A 14,176-nucleotide genomic window follows, 5' to 3' on the forward strand; every position below is an offset into this window, starting at 1 on the left:
AACTGCAAAGGGTACAGTTTTACCTTTTACGTTACATCTATTAAAAGTTTTCTTACTTTCTATCTGTCCCCGTGTGTCCAGGTCTGAACTCAAGGAGTCCCCTCAGCGAGACCAAGAGCACCTCCTCGTCTCTCTCGGCCCTCAGCGATTCACTCAACAGCTCGGAGGGCGGAGACCTCACCCACGGTAACGAAGAACTCAGGGGCCTGCTAGCCCCGCCCTCCTCCGCAGGCAGCCAGTCCAGCTCTGGAAGCCACTCAGGATCAGGAACTGAGGACAAGTCTGACAAAGGCAAGGACTTGTAGGAACCACTGTAACCAGATTAACTTCATCATTTCATTTTATTTTTATTTCTCTGTACCAGTATATATGAACCTTCCAACCGTCATCAAATTATGATTCAGATGTCGCTAAATCATGTAAATCAAGTCAGCTTTTTCCAACTGGCCCTGCTCACCTCACACCAGTTAGCTCACAGTAAGAAAAAAAAGAAATGAGAAAACCGTTCGAATATGTTCGTCCCTGAAGAAGAAGCAAGAAGCTGATTGAGAAAGTCAGTTTTGAGAGCCTTTTAAAGCCATCAAGCCCATCATAACGTCTAATTACCTTCATCTTTTGGAGTTGTATCGGGACTAAAAACACTTGCTTTTTAGTCAGAAAGCTGCTCACACTGGGTGACAGACTAAATATGGGTGTCAAGAAGAGAAGGGATCATTCATTAGTACTTTTGTCATACAAAAATACACCCGTGAATCTAGAACAGTTTCAGAAAGTTGCAAATGAGTCCTGAAGTGTCGAAATTAACATCTTGACTCCATTCCCTTAATTGTGCCAAATGAGGCCTAATCCAGGCTGTTTTGATTTACTTTTCTTTTTCCATTGAGTAATTTAACAGTGCAGTACATATAAAGATCAGTTTACTAGTGACGAGGAGTACTACTCACCTTGTGAAAATGGATGTTTTGTCTAGTGTGGCAAAAAATAAGTCAACATTCTGTGATTGCAGCTTCGTAAATGTGAATATTTTTTGGTTTCTGTAGTAAACTTGAATATCTTTGGGTTGTGTACAAAACAAGACATTTGAAGTTGTTATCTTTGGTTTTCTGAAATACAGATCAACATTTTTCACTATTTTTTGGATATTTTATAGAACAAACAACTGATCGATTAATCATGAATATAACTGACAGATTCATCTACAATGAAATAACGGATAGTTTCAGCCCGAACTGATTTTCTCTTTATCTGAACTCTTGTTTCAGATTTTAGTCATGTTGAGTATGAAGAGCACAACCGCTCTGCAACAAAAGGATCAAATTCAACATCATTTCAAAACAAACTCCGTCTTAACTCACCCTCTCCTCTCTTCCTTCTCTTCAGGCTTCGAGTGCGTCTTCTGCAATTTTGTGTGCAAGACACGTAACATGTATGAGCGGCACCTCCAGATCCACCTCATCACGCGAATGTTCGAGTGTGACGTCTGCCACAAGTTCCTCAAGACGCCCGAGCAGCTGCTGGAGCACAAGAAGTGCCACACCGTCCCCTCCGGAGGGCTCAAGTAAGGAAAGCAAGTACAGACAGAGGTTCCTAACTCCGCCCGTCCTCCCCCTCCCTCACCCCCCCTACCCTTTAAATTCACTGCACACAAAAACACACATACAGTAAATACAGACTCAGACCTATACTAGGGGTGTGCCAACAAAAGCATATTTATATTTGTCTTATTTAACATGCAGTCTTTAACTTACTTTACATATATGAAATGATGCATATAAATGAACTTTAAGGATACAGACAGATAAATCATTTCAAACACATAAAGCTTGCTGACATTCACATGATTCGTTTTAGTAAGAGCTGATTATACCAGCCATACAGATTTCACCTGTAAACTTTCATTAATAAGACAGAAACACAGACTGCTGGTCTATTTGAAGATTATTCCAGCCATGTGTCCTCAATCAGTTAACCTCTCTTTAATGTTCATCATCTGCAGCCAGCAAATGAAATGATACAAGCTGTAGTTTAGCTTGACAGCCTCTCTTGGCAAGTGTAAGTTATTAGACAGTGGTCTGTGGGTCTGCAGTGGCTGCAATGAACAGAAGGGAGAGGGAAATGGGCTTCGCCTCAGGGTCTGTTGTTCCACTGCCCACAGCTAACAGCCATGCCAAACAAGAATATGTGATGAAACCTGCATCCCAGAAAGCTACTTAATTTCTCCCCCAAAAACAGATACACTATATACTGCATACTGTACTTTGTGTTGTATAAAATGTGTTGGCACACCCCTAGAAGATAATCATGTAGAAGCACGTGAACACACTCCATACATGTCAGCTCTTTACATTTGTAAGATCATATACTAGAGTCACACAAGTCAATCCTAATTTATAATTTTATATATATATATATATATGACATTTCTGATCTGACATTTTTAATAGACTGCATGCATTTTGTGAAATGTAAAGCTTTAACATACAAACGTCCAAACCTTACTTGCTAGGGGTGGGAATCTCTTGGAACCTGACAATCCCATTTGATTCAGATGGCTACGGTTAGGGGTGTAACGATTCTCGTAATTCACGGCTTGGTTCAGATTTTATTTTATTTATTTATTTATTTATTTATTTATTTATTTATTTATTTATTTAAATCCACAGTTTGGCTCAGATTTTGTTTTATAGTATTTTTTTTATCCACAGTTTGGTTCGTACAGTCCGGTCAGTGGCAGGGTTGAGGTTGGTAGATAATAAAAAAGGAGAAAAAGATGTCAGGTTTTTATTAAATCAACTTCAATTTGGAATATCAAGAACACTATGAAGGTAGATTCACTTTACACACTTCTATATACACTTCTTTCATGACCAGTCTACATATTAAAGGGGCACTATGTAGTTTTGGTATATTTACAATGTTAATGGGGTAATAATACAAAGTGAGAAATATTTATTTTTTCCATAACTGAATAAACAAGCTGTTCTCAGAGGAAAATACGGTCCCCAGAACACTGTCAAAAGTCTTTAAAAAGTTTGATGTGATAAATGTGACCCAGCTTTTGTAATTTACGAGCAGCCACTGAATGCAACATATTGAGCACAGTCCGTTGACAGAAGCAGGCAGCTGTTTGCCGCAGACTGACAGTCCGACAAAACTCTATTTTTGAGGCGTGAAGGGAGGCCGCTTTGAGGGGGAAATGGGTTTCTGTGCAGTTTTTGTACTTTTGAGGACAGGACTGATGGGCTTACTGACATGTTCATGTGAGCCATGTTGAAAGTGAAAGTAAAAGACTAAGTTTTGAGGCAGCGGTGGTAGTAGGTTGGGGCTACAGAGCGGCGCGGATCCATTAGACGGGACCATGACTCAAGGTGGTGGTTGTTTGTATCGCGTCCCAGAATCGTTACACCCCTAGCCACGATGCGATGATAAAATGATTATCGATTGCAGCAAAATTGTTTATTTCTATACATGATTAATTTTTTTTCAGTGTGTGACAATTTATAATCCATAATTAAAACAAACAGTTGAATTTATTCCATTATCTCATCCTCAGCCATCCTCCCAAAAACTCAAGAAGCAGCCAAGCTTCTAAACATCAATGTCACAGATGTTTACGACATGTTTCACCATTCAATTGGTTCAGCTGTTCGGCACAGCCTGAATTTACAAAATTGTTACAGGTGATCACAATGTCGAGAATTAGAGTTTAAATTCTGATTACTGAAAGTATCTTTCTCCCACCCTTAACTTGCACTGTAGTTTGCATCCCAAACACTTCACACCCGTACATACTCAAATATATAAACAAGCACTCATGCATGCATAGATATACTGTAGTTATGACCTTTTATTGATCAGGCAGCCTTGTTTTCTAATATCCACTGTTTCTGTAGCTCTAGTCTCCTCACATGCTTCCCTCTCCATCTCCATACTCCAGTCCCACAGGAGCCTTTGTTGTACTGTGACACATTTATGTCCCATTTCAGGCCTGTCAAGCTAACATAAAGCCCATCTGTTGATCTCAGCATCCACACCACACACTGATGATGTTAGTGTTTGAGCTCAGGCCAATCAGAATCATGTACTGAGATGCAAATTCAGACAGCAAAAAAGAAAACTTCCACACATGACAATATTTGCCTACATTTTTAGGGGGAAATGCAGATTCATATCAAGTAACAACACGCCATGTTTTTGTTTTTCAGTTGTTCTCATAACTTCAGCCTGTGCATGTGCAGAACCATCGAGTATCATTATGATTATCGCCTCATCTCGTCATAAACAAAGATCTGTATTCTGCATTTTTTTTGTGCAGCCATCAGTAGCGGTAGCATTTCACTACATGTAAACTAGGGAACTGCCAACACAGTTACATGGACGTATACTTTAGACAGAACACAAACACACAAGAAGCCCCCTCCATAGCTCAAAGATCTTCACACAGCATCTTTAGTCACCAACTTGAGGATTTGCTGCTAGCTGTTAGTGTGTGCGTGAATACATGTACAGGAGGTTTTATAAATGTTTCTTCTGTCTGGTTTTAATGTTTTTGAAGCCAGATTGATTTCTTTAAGCAAGCATTCAAAGGGGAAAGAAGCAGGTTATTTTAGGTTCTTTTTATTCAAGGGAGAAGAACAGCGATGGAAGAACTGAGCTCTTTTGATATTGTTTTTATAGCTAGTTTAGTCAAAGTCTGCTTTAAGTCAACTTCTTTGCTGTACTGTTTATATTTGCACATGTGGGTTATATTTTCAGTTCTTCAAGGTTTACACAGTCTCTTAATTTACATAAACCACATCTATATTTATATACATTTACTTTCAAAAGCAGGCGGGATTTTGCCAAACAGGTGTAGAATAAGTTAATGGACCTTAACGGCAAAGAAGTTTTAAACAAACTCTGATTGCCGATATTTTCTGACCCTCGAGTCCAGATAAAGACTTTTTTTTTCTAGAGCAGTGTATACACGATTATACACTTGAGCAATGTGAAGTATTTCTAGAATTGTAGCAGTGTATAGAAAGGGAGAGAGGGCCTTGACCATTTCGAGGTTTTTCTGAGGTGATTCTGTTCTGCAGGGTTTGTGAAGCGCTTTGGGGCCCAGAGCAGATGAAAGGTGCTATTTAAATGTAAGTGCCACTCCATTCCTTCATTTCCCTTCATGTCCTACTGCTCCAATCTTTTCTCCAGCCTGTCACCACCCCTCACCCTCCTCCTCCACACACACATATACCTGATCACTTCAATTCTCCCACCATTAAACTGCCACACATACCACCATGAGCACACAGAACTGTACATGACACACACTTTTCCTTTACCTGTCCTTCTCCTCTTCATCATTTTGTGTTATGAAATTTCAAGGTGTGTTATTTGAGTTCTGACTGCACGCTTCCTCTTCAACTGTCCTTTGCTTTTGTGTGTCGTGTTCTCCCACCCTACCTCCCTTGTGTTGCATTACCCAGGTGCCCTTTCTGCATCTACTCCACCAATCGTCCAGCGGCCATGGAGTGCCACCTTAAGACGCACTGTAAGATGGAGTACCGCTGCCGCATCTGCCAGGGACTGTGGCCCGACCAGGCCTCATTGGAGGCCCACATGCGCGGGCACCGCCTGGGCAACCACTACAAGTGTGAGCAGTGTGGCTACTTGTCCAAGACGGCCAATAAGCTGATCGAGCATGTGCGTGTGCACACGGGCGAGCGGCCCTTCCACTGCGACCGCTGCTCTTATAGCTGCAAGCGCAAGGACAACCTCAACCTGCACAAGAAGCTGAAGCACGCGCCGCGCCAGACTTTCGGCTGCCAAGAGTGCCCTTTCACCACCACACACCCCTTCGTCTTCAGCCGCCACCTCAAGAAACACCAGAGTGGAGGAGCGGGGGGACTGGGCGGAGGCTTAGGAGGAGAAGAAGAGGAGGACGATGAGGAGGCAGGAGAAGAGGAGCTGCCACTCCAGGGAACATCACTGGGAGGCTCGTTGTTGCGAAAGAGCCAGGAGAACTTCCTGTTCAGCGGAGGAGGAGGGAGCAGCGGGGGGAGTGGGAGTAATAGCCCTCTCATGAGTCTATCGGCGTCCCAGGCGCTCCAGTCCGTCGCCCTCTCACTCACGCTGGGTAAGTCCCACCAGCCGGACGCCACCAGCTCTCTGCACTGCTTGGTCAGCACTAACGGCAACAACGCCACCAGAAACCTCGGCGGACCGAGCAGCGGCGGCCCCTCCCTCTTCCTCCCCTCCTCCCGCCACGTGTTCGAGCAGTACAGGAACTGCGACCAGGCGCACCTGATCCCCCTCACCACCTTGTTCACCCACAACAGCCGCTTCACATTCCACTCGCACCTCCACTCCAGATGGCGGCCCGCCACATCTCCTCTCCTCTTCTCCTCCAACTCGGCGTCCCCCTCCCGCTCTCCACCCTCACCCACCTCCCACAAACACTCCTTCCTGGCCTACCTGGGACTGATGGAGAGGGCCAAGACTGTTTGACCTCGCCCACCTCCTCTCCTCCGCCTCTCCTCGCTCTTTCCCTCACTCCTCGGACGGTGGTGTGAATGACACTTGACCACTGCAGTGGGAGCAAACGTCTTTTCCAATCAGACCAGCAGAATAAGCTGGACCAGACAAACATATTGAAGAAAAGAAAAGAAACATTTATAAGAGAAAAAGGCTGTACATGCTAAAAATGCATTTATATCAAAAAGCTGCTTTTCTTATCAGTTCTATCAATTGAATTATTACTACTTCAACTACTACTCTCTATTACATTTTTGTTTTTCTGTTTTTAAATGTCTGAATGACCTGGACCCAGTTGCATTATCTGAGGAAACTAATGTATCTCAGTTTTATAGATATTTTTCTTTAGTCGTTTGACGAGATAAAAAGTTGAAAAGACGAAACGAAAACTTGCAAGTGCTATATTTTAGTGCATTTTTGTCTATTGCTATTATGCATCGAAATAGCATGCCTGTTTCTGTGATTCAACTAGCTTTGACGTCATTAGGAAGCTAAAAATTCGAGATATCCTGAAGTGTTAGCGGTGCAACGTGGACAGAACCAATGAAACGGAATGCTTTTCATTGACAAAGGCACGTTTCCAAAGCAACGCCTCAAACCACGCACTTACTTATTTATCAGTCTTGTACATAGTTTTGTAGCCCTTCCCCCTCCCATCTTTTTGATTTCTGTTGGTTTTTTGTATAATGGTGAAACCATATTATGCATAGCTGCCGCCTGATATCGCCTCCGCCTCAGAATAAATCACATTCAAATGGTTTCCTAGCTAAGTTTTTGTAAGCTCACACAACAGAAGATAAGCTGTGATAATGTAAATAAGAAATATTCAATCGGACCTATCATGACGGGAATCAGTACAGATTTAGTCCTTATAATTAGATGTGAATATAAATTGCCAATGAATTTGCACTCATAGACAAAAACATGAATTCTTTCTGAGACCAGGTAGATATCAGAGCAGCTTCGTATGCAGAACTATGTATGACGCACCTATACTTAGAAGAGATATATGAGATAACTGTTTTGTGGAGGTGACCGGCTCCGGGTTAGCGAGCTACCCGCAGGCATGGTCACCACAGGCCGATTCAATGGTGCTTTTTGGAGCTTTTTGTAATTTTTTGTGTACAAAAAAAAGAAAAAAAACTGTTCCAAAATGACTTGAATGAATGTATTTTTGTTTATGTACATGAAAAATGAAGCGATACAGAAGTGTGAACAGGGACGTCTTCTGTGCTGGAAAAAGACGGGAAAGTTAGTGTGTTTGGTGGCCTTCTGTGTCTTTTTTGGTTTTTATTTTGTTGTCTTTCATTTTTTTTTTTTTTTTTTTTTTTTTACTTTTTTACTGAGCCTTTTACATCATAATAAAACATTTTCTACTAACATTCATAGAGAACCCATTGTGAGAAAAAAGAAGAAAAACTCCTGTAGGTGCAATGATGAAGCAAAGCCATTCACTTGTACAGCGTTGTGTTCAATGGCACTGGCTTCTGTTAGGCCGGCAGACATGGTACTGCTTTTTGCCCCCTCCTCCTCCTCCTCCTGTCAACCTTTTGAGTTTTAATTGCACTTAATGTAGTTACACTTCAAGCCAAAAGCACTTAAACCTTTAATTTTCCATTTTTTTTTATTTCCTAAGTGCAAACTTAGATCCACCAAGTTACCGTACTGTGAAATGGACAGTAGTTGCTGGAAATGACTCAATCAACACCCCTTAGTTTCACACGTAGACATTTCTAGCGGTGCAAAAGGGTCTGCCTCTGTGAAATCGGAGAAAGTAAATGAATACAAATTGCGTGAATTAGACGGTAGAGGTCAAGCTCTCCCTGGGAACTAAAGGTCCCAGGCTAAATTGTGATGAGCCAATTTTGCACAGTGCTGCACTTTTTGATTCAGAGAATATGTATTTATCCGTAAGATGCTCAAAAAGAAGTGTGTTTGCGTGATAGGGGCAGCATAGTACAAGCGTTTTATTTTGAAAGAAACAAAGCTTTACCCATTATTGATAACACTTGTGTTTGTAAGTGGTCTTCAAGCCAAAATCCCTTATTTGTAAAGGGATTGTTTTTTTATTTTCCTTATGTTTTCCTTTTGTCTATTTTACTCATGCATTTTCTGATTATGAATCATTGTTGCTTCTCTCTTTTTTTTATTTTTCTACTTAGAAACATGTCCGGAAAAAAAAGAAAAGTTGATTGGACAGAGAACATGAATTGTCAAGACCAAAATGTTAACTCGCCGCAAGATGTGATGTTAGGATTGAATCCGTCACTTCCTGCTCTGGAGCGATGCCTCGATTGTCCCCCTTTACACTGCTGTTTGTTTGTTCCTTTTTGCTCTGTCAATGTCTGGCATGCTGTCTCTGGAGTGAAAGGAGCATCCCTCCAACACACACACACACACACACACACACACACACACACACACACTCTCTCTCTCTCTCCTTGTACTATCTACGTTATCTTTTATACTCTAGTGCCACTTGGTGGAAGGAAACCACCTGAGACTTCTGAGAATGAGTCAAACTAATTGTCAGGGTCCAAAAGAGAAAAAAAAGATGGAGATAAAAAAAAAAAGTGCTCACTCTTGACACCTTTTAAAAATGTCTGCCTTTTATTACGGAGTTAATCATGAATGGCTGCACTTCTTTATGTCCCCTCTAGTTTGAGTGTAATGTTTAGAAAGGCGACAGGGCTCTATCTTTCTGAAATCCAGTATTCTTAAGCACTTATTCTGTTTATTTTTGCCCGATTGTAAAGCAGCACAGTGACCTTTTTTTTTTTTTTTTTTTTTCTAAAAAGCTTGACTACCTTTTCAGCACTTCAGAGTATGCATGACATTGCCCTCTCTATAGTTCTTTAGCACTTAATTGTGTTTAAAACTAACTCCCTCGGTTGCATTTAGTTAGCATCACACTGCACTGTCTATACAATCAGTTAGCTTTACGTTTGGCTGTATTTTATGATTAGAAAAAGGCTCAACTATCTTATCTTTTGGCACTCGGTAAAGATTGGTATGTGCTGTACAAAGCTTTTTTTTATTACTCCATTGTTAAGGCTGTACAGGGTTGTGACGATAACTGGTAAATAGATCATTTGTACTTTTTTTGGTTTTGTATTTGTTTTCTTTATTTGGCATTATTTTATGTTCAACTTGCCAGATCTAAATGTAACAGGATTTGAAAGTAAAGCTTACATCAGATATTACAGCAGTTTGTTTTGTCTCTTTCTCTGTTCGTTCTTTTGATGGCGCACGTCACGTTCATCCACCAGCTCAGACACTTTGCTTAACATGACAAACGTGTTTTCTTCATCTTCATTACTGCTCGTTTCTTCAGTGAATAGATGCTCAGTATCTGTTATGCATGAATACAGAAACACTGTATGATTTAATTTATGATTTAATACAATGTACAGATTAGACTCATTTCTGTTTATCTTTACTTTAAAGTTTATTTGCATATTGAAAGATGAAAGGTGAGCTACGAAGACAATTCGGCCAACTGTGAACAGGCAGGCATGCTGTAAAGTATCTAGCTGCTAGGATGGATACGATACTCAGGTGCCGCTGACTATAATTTATAAAATGAAAATATACTGTTGTACATTTACAGATCTTCTCTGTTGAATATTTATAAAGCCATATTTAAGTCTTTAAAGTCCAATAAAAATAACAGTCCATATACAGTAAATAAAAATGAAAGAAATAAACCCTCTAAAAACAATGTTTGCATCACTCAACAAATAAATGTATAAACCAGAATGGCACTCAGTAGAGTGCGTACATCCGCCAATACCCAACAGTCCCCTTTTGTATTTCCTCAGAGATGCCAGACACATAAATATCAAGATCCATGTTTTATTCCGAGAAAATGACGAAAATGTTGAAAAACGCCCTATCTTACACTGTGACAGGAAATAAGAAGGAATACCTGAATCTGTGCCAAAAGTTAATGGGGTCTGTTCTGGGCTGAGACACACCCTCCATCCAAGATTTGTGTAAATCTGTTCAGTAATTTTTGTGTAATCCTGCTCACAAACCAACAAACGGAAACAGGTAACCTCCTTTGCGAGATATGAAATATATATATATATATATATCACTTAACTGTAACATTTTGACTTGTAGGAAAAAATAATTCAATTATGTAAACCAAAAACCTGAAAACATAATGAGGGACCTGCAATATGTTAAAAAATAATATTCAAATTATTTTGACGGATGCTGTGATTGCAACTTACTTGAGTCACGGTTTTAGTGAAAATCGTAATTGTTGCATTTCGTTTTGTCGCTGGAAAACAAATAAAACAAATATGATGTACCAAACAAACATGTTCCCTCACATCTGGAAAATTTTCAAAGTACGATAACCATCCCTGAAAATATCAGGGTTTCAAGCACTTATTGTTATTATCAGTTATCAGAATCCAATACCTCAGTTAAGCAAATGCAGACGGTACGATAAGCGTCAAGTTTGATATCACGGTATACCTTAAAACTGGTGTATCGCTGCAGTCCTGCTCTGTAGCACCACAACGCTTCATTTGTACTGCAGCTCCTGCAGTTTGGATATTGAACAACTGTTCAGTCTTAATGCTCAATATCATTTTATTTAAATTAACTGGAACAACAGCGTAAAATACTGACAGAAAATGATCATATTATTGTAAGACTCCACTGGAGGTCAAATTGGATATTACCCAGCTCTGACTAGGTTCCTCACATGCAAATCAGCTCACAAGGACTGCATACATAACCTCAAATCCTGCAAAAAGCCTTGGTGGCCTCTCAATATTCCTCTCAGAGAGGATAGCAAGTAAAGACGTAAAAATAAAGGCTGAGAAAAGCTCAGAAAAGCATGTTTCAGACCAATGAGAGCAGCAGAAAAGAGCAGATATGATTCAGCGGGGAGACGGTAGAGGAAAGAGCAGTGATCATCTTTGAGGGACGCAGCATTGTCTAATTTATAACGGTGGCGTGCCATCATAATAATAAGGAATAGGATCTGTCATGGTGTCTAGCTGGTGTTTTTATTAGACCGATGGGAGGTCTCTCTCCCTCTCCTTCCTGTGTTGTAGTAATGAAAGTTACAGCACGTTCTCGCCCAGCCAAAGGTTGGCCCTGCCTAATGAAAACAGATGAAGCAGAGATAAAGTGTTTGCCGACATTAAGGGACTCATTTATCACCGTTAGCCCCCGAGCTACAGAACACCTTGGTCTGGAGCTCTCCTTTAACAGGCCCTGCCTCACAGCACCCTGGTGGCACGCTGCAGCCTTCCTGCCTACATGAACGCCTCCATCTTTTGCCTCTCTTTCTCCTTTATTTTGCTGCTTTAACGGATAACACCACTGTCCACGTCTGCATCCAGTCTCGTCCGCGCCACGTGTTAAGTCAAGAGTTAGATTTGAGCTGTTAGGAAAAGAGGAGCCCTGTAGGGATTTGGCAAGTCCTCGCTGACGGGACCTCCATCTCTGCGCCCCTCAGTGTTGACCCATGTGGGTTCAACAGCCAGCCGAAGCCGACTCTCCTCCGGTTGAAGGGGCCGTGTTCTCATCTCGCTGCTCATCTTGCCTGTGTAATAATGAATCTTTTCGACTGTGTTTAAAGCTGCTTAATTAAGTTCAAAGCAGCGCTCGGGGCACTTGTGCGCCTGCTCGTCTGACCTCCCCATGAGTGGAAGTGTTGATTAGGAAGTGAAGAGACATGCAGGCACTGCAGGGGATGGCTATTGATTGAAAGGATAGAAAAACCTCATTTGGATTTTCTGATTTGAAATATCGCACTGTACATGCCGGGGCTGTTTTTTTTTTTTGTATTTTTAGACGACAATAACAATAACCCCACTCCTGCGCTGACGGTTTGCTGAAATTGTCAACTAAAAGTGAGGAATTTCTGTGATCAGACTAAACGCTGGAGTTTTCCCTCATCCCAGTAATAGCCCTTCACCCCGGCCCGAGCTGTCTGCACAATGTCGACCTTTCGACACCACCTCGCGAAAGTTGGCCGCTGTCGATCGATAGCGTGTTAGCTTTTTGTTTGAAGGTTCAGGCTGCCTTGGCTTTATTACAGCTGCTGAGAGTCATGGGGGAGTCGTGCACGGCTTTGTGAGAGAGGAGCTCCCTCTTGTTTGCCAAAAGTGTAATCCCGCCGTGACCCGCCGTGACCCTGCCCTGAGAGGAAAGCTGCTTAGACAGAAGTGCGTGTCTGTGGGAGCTCCCAGCTGCCTGGCCTCTCTCTCTCTCTGTCTCTTTTTCTCTCTGTTTTGCTCACTACATCTACCTCAGCACTCCCCCCCCCCCCCCTTTATACCTCCATATACTGTACACCTTCCTATCACACAGGATCGCTCCCTTTCTGCCCCTCCTCCCATGTTTACCTCCTCATTCTTCACTGCCCTCTCCTTTTTTTCCCCTTCTTTTACAGTAAACTCCATTCATGCATCACTCAGCATCAAGACTCCCCCTCCCCTCCCTCACCATCGAGGCTTTTACCCTGTGAAGGAGCCGAGGCTTCGCTAAGTGGAGACAGATCTCCTTCTTTCTTTTTTTTTTTTTTTTTGCTCCAACAGAGAAAATAAACACACAAAGTCCTGCCATAGACAGCCTTCAGTTCGGGCTGCAGAGCAGGACCAGTGGCACACGGGAAAGAGAAAATGAAGGAAGAAAATGACCTCTGGAATCGATTTGGCATGGGTTGAAGCCAGGGCTAAAACTGCAAAGAATAAAGCTCCGCCGAGGCTGCTTGTTGATTCATAAATCTATTCATCTTTGGACAGAAAAAAAAAAGGCACCAAAATGAATTGGTGAATATGAAAATCCATGTTTATTCAGTCCTTAATGGTGCGTAGATGTTGTACAAGTCTGCACAGGCTGCTGGAGATGTGCGGTGTTATGCAAAAACAAAGACGTCAGGCTCAAGAAAAGACAATCCACACCTGAGGTACATCCGGGGGGGAGATGATCGCGTGGCGTGCCACTCACTCGCCGCTCTACATCAGGTCGGACACGCATGGTGGGACGTGTATTTACATGCATGTTTGGTGCCCAGCCCAGGGGCATAGCATCACTGCCTGCCCGGCCCCCCGCTGCGCCTGTTCCCCCGTTCTCTGGGGTGAGACATCACTCGGCGGGGGTCAGCAGCAATCTGATTCAGGAAGCACTGCGGGGGGTGTTTTTTTGGGGAGGTGGGAGGGGGAGGAGAATTACCCACAAGTCCCTGGGCCTGGCACATCCCAGACTTAGGGCGGCCTGAATCAGCAGGGGGGGGCAGATCATACCCCCCTGCTGGGTGCTGCCTCAAATATAAAGCTACTGCTCGGCCACTCCAACTGGATGACAAACACATTATAGAAGAGAGGAAGGGGAGGAGGAGCGGGAGGAGGATGGTAATGGGCAGTGGGAGAGCAGCTCTACTTAAGTACGATCATGTCTTTGAAATAGATAGGACACAAGCCAGCCAGCTCCCCTGTAGTTAGGGCTCTGCTGTTACCATGGCACTCCATGACAGTCACCAGCCATAGGTTACTTGGTTTCTATGGGTAACACTTCATCCACATCTCCCGTGACACTGAAACTAAAGATGTTGCCAACAGATTCTCGGAGTAAAATCTCTCCGACCGAATGGCAACAAGATGGTAATTTTATATCCACACACGCCCTTGTTTTT

General features: G+C 42.4%; 1 protein-coding gene across 1 annotated transcript in view; it reads left to right on the top strand.

Moving 5' to 3' along the window:
- znf827 (zinc finger protein 827) overlaps positions 1-9,716 on the top strand; it is a 74,166-nt gene extending 64,450 nt beyond the window's left edge. Inside the window, exons 12-14 of the mRNA XM_084340892.1 lie at positions 82-291; positions 1,381-1,558; positions 5,466-9,716. Coding sequence (XP_084197018.1) covers positions 82-291; positions 1,381-1,558; positions 5,466-6,486 — 1,409 coding nt within the window. The 3' untranslated portion in view covers positions 6,487-9,716. The remainder of the gene's footprint in view (positions 1-81; positions 292-1,380; positions 1,559-5,465) is intronic.
- The last annotated feature ends 4,460 nt before the right edge of the window (positions 9,717-14,176 follow it).

This window comes from Pagrus pagrus (genome assembly GCF_965226575.1).
Source record: "Pagrus pagrus genome assembly, chromosome: 2".
Taxonomy (NCBI): domain Eukaryota; kingdom Metazoa; phylum Chordata; class Actinopteri; order Spariformes; family Sparidae; genus Pagrus; species Pagrus pagrus.